Source organism: Sesamum indicum, linkage group LG5 (genome assembly GCF_000512975.1).
Source record: "Sesamum indicum cultivar Zhongzhi No. 13 linkage group LG5, S_indicum_v1.0, whole genome shotgun sequence".
NCBI lineage: Eukaryota > Viridiplantae > Streptophyta > Magnoliopsida > Lamiales > Pedaliaceae > Sesamum > Sesamum indicum.
The window spans coordinates 5,359,270-5,377,934 of NC_026149.1; the positions used below are offsets into that span (position 1 = coordinate 5,359,270).

The 18,665-nt window shown below is 35.6% G+C and overlaps 2 protein-coding genes across 2 annotated transcripts in view; one reads left to right on the top strand and one right to left on the bottom strand.

The window, feature by feature from the left end:
* LOC105162171 (protein tesmin/TSO1-like CXC 5) lies at nt 1,159-13,570 on the top strand. Its single transcript, XM_011080139.2, has 8 exons — nt 1,159-1,922; nt 2,942-3,052; nt 3,930-4,107; nt 5,238-5,594; nt 6,827-6,930; nt 7,006-7,100; nt 11,485-11,901; nt 13,135-13,570. Exons 1-8 carry the CDS (start codon nt 1,591-1,593, stop codon nt 13,344-13,346), a joined length of 1,806 nt encoding a protein of 601 aa, XP_011078441.1. The 5' UTR covers nt 1,159-1,590; the 3' UTR covers nt 13,347-13,570.
* The window catches only part of LOC105162083 (peroxisomal fatty acid beta-oxidation multifunctional protein AIM1), a 10,649-nt gene continuing 6,427 nt past the window's right edge, over nt 14,444-18,665 (bottom strand). The window contains exons 12-18 of the mRNA XM_011080007.2: nt 18,245-18,408; nt 17,238-17,492; nt 16,919-17,040; nt 16,711-16,832; nt 16,435-16,583; nt 15,766-15,904; nt 14,444-14,787 (exon numbers count right to left, since the gene is read on the bottom strand). Of these exons, the coding sequence (XP_011078309.1) occupies nt 14,743-14,787; nt 15,766-15,904; nt 16,435-16,583; nt 16,711-16,832; nt 16,919-17,040; nt 17,238-17,492; nt 18,245-18,408 (996 nt within the window). The 3' untranslated portion in view covers nt 14,444-14,742. The remainder of the gene's footprint in view (nt 14,788-15,765; nt 15,905-16,434; nt 16,584-16,710; nt 16,833-16,918; nt 17,041-17,237; nt 17,493-18,244; nt 18,409-18,665) is intronic.

The following is an 18,665-nucleotide window of genomic DNA, read 5'->3' on the forward strand; positions in this document are numbered from 1 at the left end:
TTGTTCATCCCTGCTAAATCAACCAACGGGTTAATTTTTTTACAAAATAACTGTTACACCCTTACTTAATATATATTATTTCTTATTTTGATAATCATTGAATATGTATTGATTACACTAGAGCCATCCGATCTAATTAAATAATCTTGATTGTTGGATTTTAAGAAATCAAGGGTTGAAATTCAACTAATTAAAAATACATAATATAAAAAAATATTATTTGAAAAAAATATAAACAAAATTAACTCCACTCACCCATCCCGCTGCCTTACCCCCTCCCCAGTGGGCAATGACCATCACCTCCACCAGGCTGCCCCCCAGATGGGCAACGACACAGATTAGATAATGAAAGAGGGCGACGATGCTGTGGCGACGGTGCTGACGACAACCGCCCCTATTTTTTTTTAATAATTTTAAATAATTATAATAATTAAATATATATTTTAGTTAATTAAAAATAATTTTAGATAGTTATAATAATTATTATATTTAGATTAATTTATAACTTATAAATATTATAATTGCTAATATTTATTTAATCTAGATATCTGAATTTAAAAAATAAAATTTAGTATATTAGTTTTTGTAATGTAATTTTTTTATTTTTTATTTTTTGTATTTTGATATTTAATATAAATATGTTTAAGAATATAAGAGTTTATATTTTAAAAAAAAGTCATTTATTTATAGTAATTTTAGATAAAGGCACAAAAATATTAAAATACGTAAAATTAAATCCAAACGCACTTCAATCGCGTGTACCCCATTTATCGTTAATTTTTAAGAAAATAGAAATTTTGTGTTGAATTTATCAAAATATAAAAAAAAAATTAATCTATTTTTAAAACACAGATAAATCTTTTAACTATATAAAAAGATATAAGGAGTGAAATAGAGTTTAGCTGATATTTATTTATTTATTTATTTTCGTCACCCCTAATTTATGCCCTGCGCTTGCTCACATATAACAACAGCTCAGCTTACAGCATCACTCGCTCCGTGACAAAGAACAGGGCGCTTAAGATCCACGGCGTAAAGTGCACCTCCGAGGCTTCTATGAATTTTAGCCGTGAGATCAAAACTCTGAATAGCAACCGTTGGATGAGATTGCCATGCTAATCATGCCGTTCAAAATTGACAAAATTGAATTTCAAAAGCTAAGCTAGAGAGGGAGGAAGAGGACTCAAAGCCCCCATCCTCCATTCTTTTTCGAAAAATTCCTTCTTTTGCCTCTCTATCAATTCATTCATGACATACATGCATTTTTATCTGTATGCGTATAGAGGGATCGAGTGTCTTTCTGATTTAGGCTGAATTGCTGCCAGATTTTTGGTCTTCTTGGAATTTTTTGTTTTGTTTGAATCTGAGCTCGTGTGAGTGATTAATCAGAGTTTTGAGTTTCGAATTGTTTGATTCTTTTCTTTGAAATTGAAAGGTGAGATTCTTGGATTTTGGATGATTTCTGGGGCGGAAAATAAGTGGAATTCGAGTTTTATTTGTTTGGAATTTTTGAAGAAAGTTCTTGTTTGGTGAATGTTTTGGCGCTTCGGCTTGTGGAATTGTTCCATAAAATTTGATTTTGGTTCCTGAATGGACCAAAAAGAGGGAGGAGACTTCCCTCCAAAAAAGCAGCCGCCGCCACAGTCGGGAGCTTCTTCTACGGCGCCAGTGGATTTTCCGGCTAGGAAGCTTGTGAGGCAGCTGGATTTTACTGGCTTCAGTGGTGCCGCATCCGCATCAAATGTGGAACAACCACTGTTAGCGAAACCGAGCCCGCCGGTGCCGCATCAGCCACACTTAGTGAAACCAGGCCAGCTGCCGAGGCCGGCACACCTTCAGCCGCCGCAGATGATGTTTATGACGATGCAGCAGCCTCCACCGTCGGCTGCGCCATCCGCTCATCCTTCCGTACGCCCTCTTGTGTGAGTCCCTTTTGCAGTTGTATTTAATATTTATTATTTATTCTTGTAAAGGCTGGAACTTTATTGTGGGAAATCTTACTCTTGAGAGCTGAATGACACTGATTCATGGCAATTTTTAGGCTTTTTGGTTATTATTTGTGTTGTCATACTAATTTTTGATCTTTGATATTTGTTGGTTATTTTTGGGCATTCCAAATTAGAAACATTAGGACTACATTTTATTTTCATGAGATTTTAAGAACCCCTGCACCCTCTTTACTTTTCTCAAAGGGGATGTTGGAGGTTAGTTAGGGGCTTTTGAAAGCTCTGAATCTGGATGGACAAATTAATAAAATGATTTGTCTGAAGAATTAAGCTATTATAGTCTGAGCCATGTCCCATTAAGTTTTTTTCCAAATTTTGTCAGCTTGTAATTTTGACATAGCTTGGATGGTGAGAAAATTTTGCACGAGGCTTATAAAGTTTGAGGTGTGTTATTGTTTGGCAGTGGATGAGTTTGTCACTTCTAAGGACTATATCATCTTGAGGTTTATTTGGTTTGTTTCTCTAGCATCTTCTATTTGGGCTGCTTTTAGTTCTTTAGAACTCACCTCCCTTGACTATGTATTTAAAAATAAGTTTGTGGAAGTTTTATTTGATAAGTTTAGCTTCTCGAATCGCTTTCTTGGATTTTCTGGGTCATCTAAAAAAAGAAAATTATCAGGTCATGCTAGCGAGAATGTTTCCATGTACTCATGTTGTTTGCTTAATTGGCTTGCACAAATATACATAAGATATTACTTTCTGAAGGCTGCATCATACAAAGATCTATTTGAATACTTTTCTATATTTATTTGTTCATTTTTTTTTTTTACGGAAACAGATGTCCCATGCTATTATGGGACTCCTTGATCTATGATTCTTCAATTGTTTTTATTATAATATAATTGTTTTAGTGATACATTTCCCATGGGCAAAATATTGTTCAAAAGGATAGTTCTCTTGCTTTTGTACTGTAATTAACACTCCTCCTTCCTCAGGAAACCTGAATCCCCCAGAGCGCGTCCGAGACAAAATGTGAATGAAGTAAAAGATGGTACCCCAAAGAAGCAAAAGCAGTGCAATTGCAAACATTCACGTTGTTTGAAGTTGTAAGCAGCTACTGATTTTCATTTGTTCATTATATGACAAATGTAATTTTGTATAGCAATTTCTGAATCTTAATCAAATGACAAAAACTAGTGGAATCATGAAAGCAAAGGATTGAGTATTAGAGCACTTACCCTTATAGTATATGGAAAATGCATACGTCCAATCCATATCCTAGAAGCATGTGTGCTGCTTCACTCGCCAGATTTTATTTTCTTATCCTTGATGGGGTTTGGATGGGGGACTTTCAAAATTTTCAGGCGGTCTGTCATTCTTCAATTTTCTCCTGGTACATTCACTTCATGGTTGGTCTGCACCGCCTTGATATTTCCATTCCTGTGGAGTTGCTGGCATGAAATATCCTAATATGCTTGCAGATTACTGGCAATAAGAAAGATTGGTTATACACTGTTCAGAGTTAGTTCAAGCATTATAGTCGATCTTCCTTCTTATTATTTGGAAACAATCCCTAGTCAAATAGTACTGCAGCTAATAGAGCAACATGTATCAAAGACGAATTAGTTGTAGCTCATCCATTGACAATAATTTACACAAAGTGAATATGGGAAGTGGAGAAAACAATTGTGTAATTCTTCAAAACATATTTGTTAACCATGCCAGGTCTTTTCTGATATAATGACACATCACAGTGTGCATTTTGCAACTGATAATTTCCTTTGCTGGTGGACAGTTGTAGTTTTTGAAGTGCCTCAGTAATTGTTGTTTATTTGTTTATCATTTGGACCACTTGGATCTTTATACCAGACTGATAAGTTAGTGCACATTCCAGGGCCTGTCCCTTTATTATCGTATATCTGGACTGTATTCTACTTTTCCAAAAGTGGAGTCTAATGTATATTTGGTCAATTTTATAATCAGGTATTGTGAATGTTTTGCATCCGGTATCTATTGTGATGGTTGCAACTGTGTGAATTGTCACAACAATGTAGAAAACGAAGCTGCCAGACGAGAAGCAGTTGAGGCTACACTGGAGCGCAATCCAAATGCTTTCAGGCCAAAAATTGCTAGCAGCCCACATGCAGCCAGGGATAGCAGGGTACTGTCAGAACACAAAATGCGATCTTACATTAGTACATTTACAGATCCTACTTGCAAGCATTTCATGGGGATTATTGTCTTTTTTAAGCATCGTAGCCTTTTATTTTATTTGTGTTAGTTGACTAATTTGCTTGGGCTTTTCATACTTGGCATCCTCTCAAATACAGTTATATGCTGCTCTAGATACTTCTGGTTGGCAATTCCTCTAAACAGAAGTGCATATTTGAGCTTCTTTCCTGTCATAGATGGCCTGATGATTTGTTGAGAATTTATAAACTGTCGTAAGTTGTATTCCGGACACATAATGCCTGCAATTTCACTTATCCTCACAGAACAGCAATCTTTTAGGAATTTAGACCTTGTTGGCAACAAAATATTGAAACCTAAAAGTCCTTATAACTACAATTCTAAAAGTTCTTGATGATGCCAGACAATCGAGAGGCTGAATAAGTGGCTCACCAGATTCAAATCAGTATTGACCATTGGGATATCATCTTTCCTGGCAATGTTTAAATGTTACTGCAACATCGTGGGCATTTAATCTGAATTTCCACTTTTGTTTCTGTAACAGTTCATTTCCAGGAGGAGATACTATCTTCTCTAAATTAGTTTCCGGCTCTTGCATGGGAATGGATATCTGTGGCTGGGAGTCATGAGCACCTTACTTACTGTTAAGTGTTAACGTATTGACCTTCTTCAGGATCATTATTTGTGTTGTGCAGTTGTTCAATCTTGAGGGTGTTACAACCAGAAAATAGCAGGGTGCTTTGGTTGAAACCATTCTTCCAGTGATGTCTTTCGTGAATCACAGGAGGCACTTAAAATCAGAAGAAAATGTGTTTTCATAGAGAGTGTTCCCTTTAGTTGGTTTCTTATCTTTCGTACTTGTTTGGATGATTTACCACATTCTTGCTGTATGTTATCTGGATGGGTTTCATATATTTGTGGCAGCCTTCTCAACATGATATGTTGCATATTTATTGAAGAAGAAATCTTTTACCACTACTTTCTAAAAATATCAGCTCTTTTATACACAATTATTCCATTAAAGACAAATGATAAAAATGCAATTTTTTGAATCTATTTTTCGCCTATTACAGCATCTTAATTGATCTTATAAATACGCAGGAAGAGGCTGGTGAAGTTTTAGTTTCAGGGAAGCATAACAAAGGATGCCACTGCAAGAAATCAGGATGTCTCAAGAAGTACTGTGAGTGCTTCCAAGCAAATATTCTTTGTTCCGAAAATTGTAAATGCATGGACTGCAAAAATTATGAAGGAAGTGAAGAGAGACAGGCTCTTTTTCATGGAGATCATGCCAACAACATGATGTATATCCAGCAGGCAGCAAATGCTGCCATCACAGGTGCTATTGGATCTTCTGGCTATGGGTCTCCCCCATTGAATAAAAAGCGGAAAGGTCAAGAGCTCTTCTTTGCATCAGCAGTGAAAGATCCTGGTCACAAGCCTGGACAGTTGCAACAGGTAAATTTCGTTCTTTCCTTGAAAGGTGGTAACTTTCAGTCACATAATAGTCTCTCTCAGTAGAGTGGTTCTCTGCTGAAAACTTTCATGCATTATCCATTCTGTTTAAAGCTATGGGTTGATTTTGAGATAGGTAGCGAATCCAAGTTGAGCTTTAGTTGGTTTTGCCTGAATCAGGATTAGCCTGCTAAATCAGAACTAATGTTATATTCATAAGATCTTTATTGTAGTAAGATGTTTGACATTTAAATTTTGTGGAAATTGTATTGCTCTCACCAAGATCTAACATTTACTGACAAAAGATTGATATTAATCCATTCAATAATGATGTGAAGAAGGGGAAAGAAATCATCTACGTCCAGAAAACATGTTTTTCTTACACATCTTCATTTACCGGATCATAATTCATAAGTGACAATCTCCATTCTTATTGCTAGATGTCTCCATTTTGGCTTGCCCCAATATATCCTTTCAAATAAATCAAATTTACGGTTCCATATGCTTGCACCACCAAATGAATGAACTGAAATAAAAGCTATTAGTACATTATGATGTTTTTGAAACTTGAAGTTAATGAAGGGCTATTGCATGAGGAAACCGTAAAACGTATATGCTCATAATGCTATACAAAAGTATACAAAAGGCAGAAGGAATCAGGATAGAGTGATACAATTTATGGTAGTCAGTCAATATATGTCAGGCAGAATGGTTGGTGTACTTTTAATCATTGAAACTTGAAAAATGACATACTTTTGAGGCATTTTTGACAACACAAGAAACTTAGATAGATATTTGAGGGATTGCAAAAGCTTCACTTAGTGTTTAATTTTAGTGTTCCGAATTTGAGCACAGTAGGCCCCCACTTCCTCACATAAGTGTGAGCTCAGGAATAAGTTCAAACATCGAGGTGTACCAGCTTGATCCACCCTATGCTCAGGTGATAAAGCTGGACTGTAATTTCTGCTAGGTCGAATATTGATGGATAGTTTTGACTCTTTATATTTGTTAGCCAAAAGAATAAATGTGGACTAGCTACTTATTTCAACAAGAAGTTGACTACTTAGAATGTGGTAAATTGGTTAAAAATTTGTTTGTGTCCTGGTTTGATAACAACTTATTTACTTAAGTCAATCTTTTCCCTTTTTTCTGTTTAATGGCTGGAGGGACAGCCCGTGGTTTTGCTTTAGTTTTACATTGTTGTATTTCTAATAGAGTAGTTTCTCGTATAACAGGCTAACCAAATTAACGCTTCTGTACCTTCCGCTTCATTATCTTCAATTCCTGGGGCTCGCCCTGGTAATACGTCAGTCTTGAGCCCCTCAAAGTTTACTTATAGGTACACATACCTTTCGTTTGAAGAATTACTTTATCACTATTTTTCTGAAAACTAACTAGTGTATTGCAATTAAAGGTCTCTATTAGCTGACATCATTCAGCCCCAGGATTTGAAGGAACTCTGCTCTGTTCTTGTGGTATATTCAGCAGAAGCAGCAAAGATGCTTGCAGGTATAGATGGGTTTGTAAATCTTTACAAGCTTGGTGGTTTTATCTAATTTATCTGAATATCATGATCTCCTATTATATGCATGTTTTTGTTATGCACCTCCCATAAACAGTATCATTTTTAGCATAGGAAATATTTTAGAAAATTGTCAACCATATCAATAACAAGAACTGATGTTTGGATAAATATGTGCCTAACCAGCTGATGCTCTTTCACATATTTTCATTTTTGTGGATCTCATGAAAATTGTCCCCAGTAATGATGACAACATTCCTTTTCTAGATTCCAGAATAATCCATTAAAAGGGGAAGTGTCTCTTCCTATTAAAACCATACTGAACTTAGGTTAGATAGTTAAGAGTTGATTTATACTTGGAACTACGTATGAGGAGTCAAAATAAAAGTGAATTTCTTAAACTTTGCAACGTCTGGTGATGCTCACCTTACTGAGGAGCTTTGCATTCCCAGACAGATACAGGCTCAGATTTAGAAATACATAAAATGGTAGTTTTAAGATTGTGTAATCCTAGATGACCATGACAACAATGCCAAAGATAATGAGATGTAGTACCATTGGTGAGACCATGATGCACGAGTCAGCATTCAGATAATATAAACCCTCATGTTCATAGCCTCCACCAATCATCATCCTAGTTTCAGAGTCTCAGACCCTGAAAAAAAATTACAATGTTTAGGACTTAGGAAAGGTTAAATTGCAATGCTGTCTGTCAGAGTTCTAGATAAGTGAAGAGAGAAACAGAAGACGAACATTTACGTGGTTTGGTCATATCTACGTCTACGAGACAAATGCCCAAAGGGCTAAATCATATTATTCTCTCTTGGTCTGATAATATAACCCCCACCTATTTGTATAGGTGAATTACATGTGTATAACATAAAAATAAGGAAGTATTTCCAAAATCAAATCATATAGATATCACAAGAATCACTAAGATTTTTGTTGAGAATCATGAATTGATTCTCAACAACTTTGTTGTGATTATCTTGTGATTTTACAGTTATTTGGAGAATCAATTCATGATTCTCAACACTCCACCTCAAGTTGGACATGGAGATGTTGATTGTAATGTTCAACTTGGACAACATAAGTCAAAACTTTTCTTTCAGTGTGACGCCGGGGGAGGTCACCGAAGGGCAAGGCTTCGTCATGTCATGCACACACTTCCACAGTAGCATAAATAGAGACATCATGTCAGACAGCCAGTTTTAGGTGCAAAACACCAGTAGAAAGGCACGTAGCCCATAAAAGCAAGGTCGATTACACAGATAGACAAATTAGGTGTAGAACACTGTAAGGAGTAGAAAAGTCGGTTACAGAATGAGACCGACAAACAAACAGTTTAGATGTAGAACACCCACACTAAAGGCTTGGTGGAGGAAGTGTTGCCTACATAGCACAAGCAGTGTAGGCGCAGCAGTTAAGGTTCTAAGCAGTGGTGGAGGCGTGCAGTTGGGTTTCAGCAGGCTTTTTTTTTTTTTTTTTTAACCTGCTCTGATACCATGTCAGAGTTCTAGATAAGTGAAGAGAGAAATAGAAGACGAATATTTACGTGATTCGATCATGACCTATGTCCACGAGACAAATGCCCAAAAGGCTAAATCATATTATTATCTCTTAGTTTGATGAACCTCCACCTATTTATATAGGTGAATTACATATGTGTATAACATAAAAATAAGGAAATATTTCCAAATCAAATCATATAGATATCACAAGAATCACTAAGATTTTCTTGTGATTTTACAGTTATTTGGAGAATCAATTCATGATTCTCAACACAGTCATTTGTAATTTGGCTAATAGATGTAAGGCTAACAGGAAATAGTGGTGTGTATAGGACATGATGAAGGACTCCAGAAGCACTAGAGGTAAGAACAATTCACAATCAATGCAAGAGCAATGTGGGTAGTGAGATTAAGAGTGGAAAATTTCAACCTGTCAATTGTCACCTGTCGTAAGAGATGTAGGTGTAGCCCCTCAATCTAGCAACCACGACGTATCTAGGAACCAGAGGCATGAAAATGTTGACATTGGTACAGCTGTTAATACTTGGCATGAGTAAGTGTAACCTGATTAGGAACAGTTATGGGTGGAGTAAGGGTAGGTACACTCTCAGTAATTGTTGCAGTTGCCCATTATATGATTAGTACGTGCACAATGAATGCATTGTCCGGAAGAATGACTTTCCCTGAATCATGTCCTCAACCACGACCACCATCTTGTCCACAGCCGCAGCTATTGGTGATGGTTGATAGGACAGAGGTAGGCAAAGCACCAACTGATCTGGAACGAGATAATATACTTGCTTGAGTTGAAACGGAAGCCTCGGCGATATTGATTAAAAAAGAATTCTGATCAGGCAAAATTGTACAACTGCCATTTCCTCTCATTGTCGTTTTTGGGTGGTATATCACAAGTAATAAGTTGACGTACATTTTATTTGTCCAACTCTTACTTAAATTCAGTATATTAAATCATTTATGGATTGATCACCTTGAAACTTGTTTTATTGTAAGGAACCCTCATATTTTTGGATCAACTGAGAGATATTGTTCTGAGGAGAAACATCTCAACCTATGCATCCAAATATCTTTAGTTGTTGGTAAGAAGATAGTAGATTACTAATTTGAGGCCCTCCATGCTATTTAATAACAAAGTCCTCATGTTACTGTCATCTGATTCCAATGTGTCATAGCTACTCAGTCATAGCAGGAGGACCATCAGTAATATGTTTCGTGTTCCGCGAGAGGACCATCAGTTATTTCCAACTTTTTCTGAAATACAACGAAAGAGCCAAAAGCACGGGTCCACAACAAATAATTATCACCACTTAATTTTATAGTAGTTCCAACCGGAGCATGAGAAGTAAGATCAAGGGGTGAGTTTGGATGGAAATTGCTCATGTTAGCAAAAAAGTTCTCGGCTGACCTCCTTCAGTTAGGACTTGGACGGAAAATGGTGATGTTAGCAAAAAAATTACATTAATTTTTAATTTTGCCCCCTATTTGACATTCTCATATATATTTTTTGTATTTATAAAGGGACAAATATAAGATTTACTTATGGAGTGAGGTTAATATCATTATATTTTTTTTCTTGTAAATACAAAATTATTACATGGAAATATTAGATGAGGAATAAAATTGAAAATTTATGTTTTTTTCTTTTTGATAACATTAATATTTTTTGGTCCAAACCCTAACGGAAGAGAGTCACGTGTAAACAGTAAATCTTTGGAGGGGTGTAAGTGTAATTCTGAAACTTTTTAGGGAAAAGGTGTAATTTCGTATTTTCAGAGGACGTCTAAGTTTAATAAATCCTATCCAGAAACTTGTTTTGGTGGTCTATATTTATTGCCATTTTCTAGTCTGTAGCTTATCCTAAGGCTATCTAATTCTGTAGCGTGTGAGGGGCAACCCCAACCTGAGGTGAGGAATGAGTAAATACAAGGATTTGGAGTTGAGGAAGCCAAAGGAAAGGGTGATCTTTGAACGGCCTATGCCCGAAAATTTGGTTCAAGATGAACAGAGAAATTATTAGTATTTCATCCCCACTGCACTATAGCATTGTGAGAAGCATCTAACATGTAATAGAGAAAGAGAAAGGCCAAAAAATTGCTACCCAAGGCTGTATGTTTCAGAATGAGATCTGGTCATTGGAGTCGAGTACTCGATAATTTGTAACACATTCAATCAAAGTCAGCTTTAAGGATTCTCTTTTAATACTTTACCTGGATTTCACTTTGAACTTTGACCAAGGGTTGTGGAAGTGTAAAAACGCATTATTATCAAGCAGAAGTTCACAATAAGATTGTGGAATTATCAATTTTTCACTCCTAAGATTTTGAGAAAGGTCAATTGCATTCAAGTATGCATGTTCAGTATTATTTTGTGTTAATTGTCAGGAATTTCATTCCTCATAATCTGAGTTACATATATACTTTAGATAATATGTGTTAATCATTTTCTTATTTTGGTGGTGAAATGGAGTTAAATGTAATAGAAACTATCTAAATAATTGGACGCTCCTGATATCACTAGAGAACACTTGTAAGTTGTTGCAAGCTTCACAATTTTATACATCCAATAGCCTTGTCCAAGTGTCAGGTCTCTGATAGACTATTAAAAGCATTTAGAAGTCATATTTACTGTAAAGATGAGTTAAGTTTAACTATAACTGGAAGTGTGTATTATGACACTTCAAATGCATGCCGAAACAGGTAGTCTTAGCGTTCCATAAAGCACTGCTAAAGAACACCAAGTTGATAGTGTTTGCTAGACACTATGTTGAGGATGACTTAAGAGATAAATCTGATGTTCCCTCTGTCAGTTTATGAATTGAATCTCTAACTTGTAATGGTTTCAGAGGAAAGAAACGCAGTGGAAAAGCAAGCAGAAGATTCTAGAGAAACCTCACTGGTTTCATCAACTCAACATCTGTCTCAAAGCCAGCAGCATTTTGCAGCTGAGAAGATTCGGCCTGATGATAAACCTTCACTTGAAAACCAGACAGAGAAGGCCAACCCTGACGAGTCTGGTTCAGATGGAGCTGACGTATCAAAAGGAAGGCCAATGTCTCCCAGTACATTAGCTCTAATGTGTGACGAAGCAGACACAATTTTTAGTACAACTGCTTCTATTGGATCAGTGGTCCATAGTAATGTGTCTTCCCAGTTGCCAGATGAGCAAGGACTGACTGAGGCCTACGTTGAGCAAGAAAGAATTGTTTTAACTAAGTTCCGGGATTGCCTTAACAGGTTAATCACGCTAGGAGAAATAAAAGGCAAGTTTTCATTGTCCCTGCTTTCTGTTACGTAGCTTATTTTAAATCTGTTGGGTTTGCTTCATTTCTGTGGAAAACCATAAAATTTTTATGAGAATATAAAATACCATGGGAAAACCATGGAAATTGTGTAGCTTCTCTATTATTTTATGATATCCTGTTCTCATGTTTGTAGTCAAGAATTCAATTGTCTCTAGATATTTAAAGAGTTTGGTTTACTCCATATTTCTGAAGAAAGAAGTTATATAGATCCTGTAATAAGACCGTATAGTTATTCTGGTACCATGTGAATTAGGTTTACTGCTTAACTTATTTTTGATGGCATAATTTTAAGAACTTGGCTACTGTAATTGGGAGAATCATTGCAGGAACCCACGGAGACATTTTAGATTTGTCTGTGTAGGCCACTCCCAAGGTAGAATGTATCGTACTTTATACTCGGTTTTGCATCTGCAAGTAGGGAAACAGAAAGCAATAATACAATATGTGGAAACAAATGAGACTTTTAAGTATCCTGCTCTGCTTCTACAGGAGTTGCATGCTCCCATCAACATGAAACATAGCAAAAAATTAAAGATAGGTCAAGGGAAAGCAAGAATTAGAAAGCAATGGTGCCCATTGCCTCTGTTGTTTGATAAACCATGATTGTACAGATTTAGGAACACAAAAGTGTACGGAACCTTTCACCCACTTTTGATGTACTCTTATGCTAAGATTAACCTCTAGGTTCAAGATAGTCAGCACTTCATAGCTCACTAAATTGCCAAAAAACTTTGGGATTTCTACGTATCAAAAGATCCCAGCTAGGTCTTGACTTCTAAGGATGCAGCCATGAAATCTTCAACTTTCAATACTAATCTTATGATTATCCAGAGAAAAGGGGCAAAACATACACAGGTATGAAGAGCTTGGTTGTGTGGTAATAAACTTCTATGTACTGTAGCTAAGGTGGCAGTTTCTTTCAAAAACTGAATTATTATGAATATAATCATTCCATCTTTTCCTGTACTTGATATACTGGGTTGTCTGGCCTTTCATCATGTTGGTTATGTTTCTTGCATAAGCATGCTGCTAGGATCCAAACTATATCTATCGGGCATAATTGGCACTGATTTACATTAAAAACTTCCTTGTTATTTAAGCATTCAAAGTTCTCTCCGGCACTTCCCAACTGAGAATCAATATTCGCCTATTTTTTCTGAGAACTACTGACCCATCTCTTCCACTCTACAGAAACAAGGTATTCTTCGTTGGCACGAATGCAATCAGGTAACAAAAATGATCTAACTAGTAGGAGCAGTTCAAATGTGAAAACTGGATCTAGGAATCAACAGCCTGTAAACAATGGTGTTGCCAGATCTGCTGCTCCTCCACGGAGGACGTCTCCAGAGATTACTCTTGCACACGGTGCAGTCAATAATGGCCCCAATGTGAACAAAACCTGAAGGAGAGTTGTGATATGTTTTTAGGACTGTCTATTTGCCTGAAGTTATGCTGCTGCACCTCTTGTAATATTAGGCCATTGTCGAGTTGGCTTTTCTTCGGTGTCGCAGCAAAACACTACATATAGATGCCATTCCTACAATCTAATCTGATGCTGGATTTGTGCATTCATTGATTATACCAATTAAGATATAAAATTTCAGTCTCTTTTTTTCTTCCCCGACAAGGCATTAGGTGTCCTTAGGCTTGTCAATGGGTAGCTATCGTCCTACTTGAATTCATAACCAATCAATAATTCATAGTGATACGTTCATATCCTACCTAATAAAATAGCGATTGAGTTTTATATAAGTGATACCCAAAAAATTACGTAGAATTGGGGTCTTGTCTAATACCCATTAGGTTTTATCCAAGTAATTACTAAAGGTTTGGATCCTCACCATTTATTTATTTACAATATGTTTTTCTATTATAAATATAAATTAAAGTCAAACAATAGAATTTTTTTACACGGATGATGCAATTTCTGTCTTTTCTGCAATAATATTACAAGAATATGTTGATAAATTAATTTATGGTTAAATATATTTTGCACTCTTGAATTATGGATAAAGTGCATTTACACCCCCAAACCGTAAAATGTAACAAAATGGCCTTTAATGATATATATTAATTCTTTTATGATAAAAATACCCTTATTAAAATAAGTAGAGTAAAAAGGTATATGAGTAAGTAAAAAGAGCATTTTTGTCCTATTGGTGCTAAATTATTTTGTTAGGATTGTTTTTATTACTCTTTAAAGGTGTAATGAGACAATATGCATAATTTAGGAGTGCAAAATGTATTTATTCCATTAATTTATTAGTAGCATTTCACGGCCTACCAATCAATCAAATAAAATTAATTCTTTAAATTTTTAGTAGGTGCAAATTGATTATTTTCAAAATTTAAATAATAATTTTCTTAATTGGTCTAAATAACGAATAGATATTAACTAACCAGCAATTTAAATAGTGTTTACAAACTTGTCTGAATGATGGAAAAATGATTAATTGATTATGAAGGCGATACAAGTTCAAAATAAGAACAAAAGAATTGCTAAAAATAAATAAAGTCAAGTATGATAATATATCTAATTTTTTGCTTACATTTCTTGTTTATTCCAATTCGCATTCAACTTTCAAGTCCACCCACAATGAAAATGGAAGCAAAAGAAATTTTCGCCACCATTCGGTAAAATGCTCTATATGATTTCTTGTCACAGAATAGAACGAACAATATAACGCTGACCCCATTTATTCTAGCCGGGCTGCAAATGTCACTAAACAACATTATTTCACTTGATTGATGGCAAATAAATTTATTTTTCCCATTACTCCCGAATATTGAGCAGTAGTATCATAGCCGCGGCCGCGCTCCTGAAGATGTCGAAGCAGGTGCACTCTGCATAAAACAGCAACATCGAATCAGTATACATTGTCAACCTTTGACAAACTTCGTTCAGGGGCATGCATGACGCCACATAAACACACTAGAATACAGGACAGACAGAGCCCCTGGGACGTCATCAATTAGTTATCACCGGTTACTTTTTTCCTTGTCTGAAGACTAAGAGAAACGAGAAAAAAGCATTTATTTATCTGGCATAAGCATTTTCAACAGTTGCATTCAAGGACTGTATTTGACTAATTTCCGTCATCCCCTGCAATTGATATGCACTGGCGCATCAATCTCCTGGAATCCTCAGATCCAGTTACTGCATTCTGACTATTAAATGCATCAGGCTCAAGTCTATGATTAATTAAATTCTTTTTTTCCATTTCGAAAAGCCCCAAAATATTTCCAAAAGTAAAGAACAAATCCCATTTTAAATATATCTTTCTCATTTACCAAGCATCGTTCCCCAAATATTACAACAAAAAGAATCATAATCATTACTATACATGTACATACATATATATTCTCCAATTATTATATATTTTTTATAATTTTAAACTAATATATCAATTTAATATATAAGTTTTGACATCTTAAAATTATTAAAAGATATAATGCGCCACCACTAATTTGCACTAATTATCAAAGACAATGCACAACAACAAACGAAACACCACATATTTTCCTATATGTTTTTATTACCATTTTATGAAACAACCAAAACCAAACAACTAAAAGAATGAACCAAACTCAGTTATAAATTAGCACTCATATCTTAAGATGATCTTTGGTTTCGTTCTGCTCTCAACCACAGCATTTCTCTCATGCTGTCAATTTGGAGATGTATAATAATCAAATATGCCACTATAATTTTTGTTTGTTCAGTAATATCTAGGATAAAGTTTCATCAATGCCAGCTATAGAATGATAAGCGCATGAAGGAAAGTGGAATGATGTTATCTAAAGCTTTAAAAGAATATTTACCAATGGGATCCCTCTGGTTGCTCGTTCTTCCAAAAATCTTGATGGTCTGAAGAAATTACCATATAATTCAGACCACTTTTGGAGACTTCTATACACGCGATTTGCTCCAATGGTGTCTGCCCAGAAAATAATACCACCACTGCCACAACAGACAAATTTCTCAATGGAAATTTTTCTAAATAAACAATAGTAGTAGAACCATTTTTAAACATAATGTAACAGAGGATAATTAAATGGCAAAATTATACTTAGTATCTTTGCAATTATATGCATCACAAATATTGAGGTAACAATATAGAAATATATCGCTTTCTTCCCCTTTGTACACCTCCCTGCCCACTGATTCTCGACTGCCAAATCTCGCACCTGTTATTACATCAGTTTTTCCATCTCTATCATTTTGTTATTACACTGATAGTTTTCCTGCTTTTTGTGCCATCCAGTTCAAGTTTAAATGCATATTCCTTGGTTCAATGTAATTCTCTCTCCATTCTCCATTATAGGTTCCTTGGCAGGAAAAGAAAGCTTGATATTTAGTTAACTATACTTTGCAACATGCGTCCTGATTTTGCCAATTAATCTTTTAAGTACTTGAGAATTCATGGCATTCAGAGCACAGGGAAACTGAATCTTCAATATACAAGGTGAAGGTTATCATTGACAACTGACCGATAAGATGGGAAACTCATGCCAAGAACAGAGGCAATATCAAGATCTGATGCTCGGACAACGACACCATCATCTAAAACTCGACATGCCTCATTCACCACTGGAAAGAGTATCATCTCGACAATTTCTTCATCAGTAACGGATATAGGCTGCATGGATTCAGCAGAAATACTAACTACCAACATTGTACAAGTAAAAGAGCAAGATTAACACCAGAGACAGTTAAACACGTCTATGTGTTAATCTTGTTTGTGGAATAAAAAAATCTACTTATACCTTCCCACCAGGCATAATATTGGTAAGCCTCCTTGATTCCTCTATTATGGGAAGCACAGAAGGATCAGGTTTCGGCTTGCTTCCTCTCTCATAGATATAGTATCCTTTTCCATTACTTTTACCTACAAAAAGAGTAATACTTGTAAGTATCATGTGAAGATAAAATCAAAAATTTTGAAATTAAGCAGTAAAAAAAATTCATCTCTACCATTTCTCCCATTCTTTATGAGAAGCTTAACCAACGGAGACTCAAAGGTTCGCTCCGGGAATGACATAGAAAATTCTTTTGTTGTTGCAACAGCTACTCCATATCCTGCAAGATCCTGAAGCCTGTAGAAGACCAGGAATCACAATCATAAACTATTTGCTAATTGCTACCTTGAACTATCATAGAGTCCATGAAAAGCTTATTCAAATTCTCATTCAGTTTATGGGATAATCTGGAAGAGAAAACAACCTTGGTCACAGAAAGAGAAGTGAAGACTTGGATGGATACAAATATTATAAAAAAATTAAAAGGAAATTACTGGAATGGACCCATAGGCAGGCCGAAGTTGCTAATAAGCTGATCAATTCTGAAGACATCAACCCCCAAGTTAACCAAAAGATGCGCACTTTGGGAGTACGGGAAGAAGGTCCTATTGACTGCAAAGCCAGTGCAGTTTCCAACTACAACAGGAACTTTCTTTATGGTTTTCCCAACAGTCATTAGATCAAGAATTACTTGAGGAGAAGTCTTCTCCGTCCGTATAATCTCCAGGAGAGGCATCACATGGGCAGGACTGTCAACAATTACAACTCAATTAGCAAAAAATTATAATAATTCCCAAACAGAAACAGCTTCCAGTATCTTAGAACACACGGTCCAAAATGTCCAAAATAACTTCTCCTGTGGACATACAGAATTGATGCATCTAAATGGAACCTCTCATAACACTGCAGCCATAATGACGAGTATACATATGTAGATGCAAGAATCATTGGTAATACATGCTTTTAGTAAGACCACAATTTTTTTTCCAGCCGGACAGAATTAAATGGTTCAACAAGGGGTGTTGAATATGAAGATGGACAGTTTGTCAAGGAAGATGAATAATTTCATTTCAGGCCGCGTGTAGCCTTTTCTGAAATTCAAAATTATGAACACTTGGTGAGTCCTAGAAATAGTAAGGAAATTTGTTTATCATATTGCAAAGAACTCATTCTAATATTGTGTTACCACATATGGAAATCTTCTGTCCTACATCATTCGATATAAGTTACAGGTAGATCCAAAGTAATGATATAAGATAAAGCATCCTATTCCAATTTCAGGGAAGTTCACTGAATATAATATTGTTTTCCTCCTTCCCTTCTCATCCATACAAATCCAAGGAATTGATCATAAAGTGAAATTAGTTGCATTGTTAGTTAAACTTCTGATCTACTCCAGGAAGAGGGAGAATAATGGTTTTCAATTTGTTATTATTTTTTTGCCTATGTCTCGTGCAAAATTTTTACAAAATAAGTTCAAAATTTATCAAGGAGCATTAACCTGAAAAAATGTGCACCCACAATTCGATCTTGTGATTTGGTCTTTGCTCCAACTATATTGAGATCAATAGTGGAGGTATTTGAAGCCAAAATACAGTGAGGAGGGCACGCCTTCTCAATATCACCAAAAATTTGCTGCTTCAGGGAAATATTTTCAATAACAGCCTGCAATGAAAACATAAATGTATCAGAAAAATCACAACACTCGACAGCAAAAATAACATTATTAAGCCAGAGATCATCAATACTCTGATATAAGAGAACTTTGGGGGTTATCTTTGTCGCATGTAATTAGATTTGTTATTCAGTTGTCACAGGTTTAAGTTAATGGACTACACTGGATTATGGAGCATTTTTCTTCTAGAGGCCTAATGGATCTGAAAATTGATAGATGTACAGAAAGGGTAATGTGTGTGAAATAG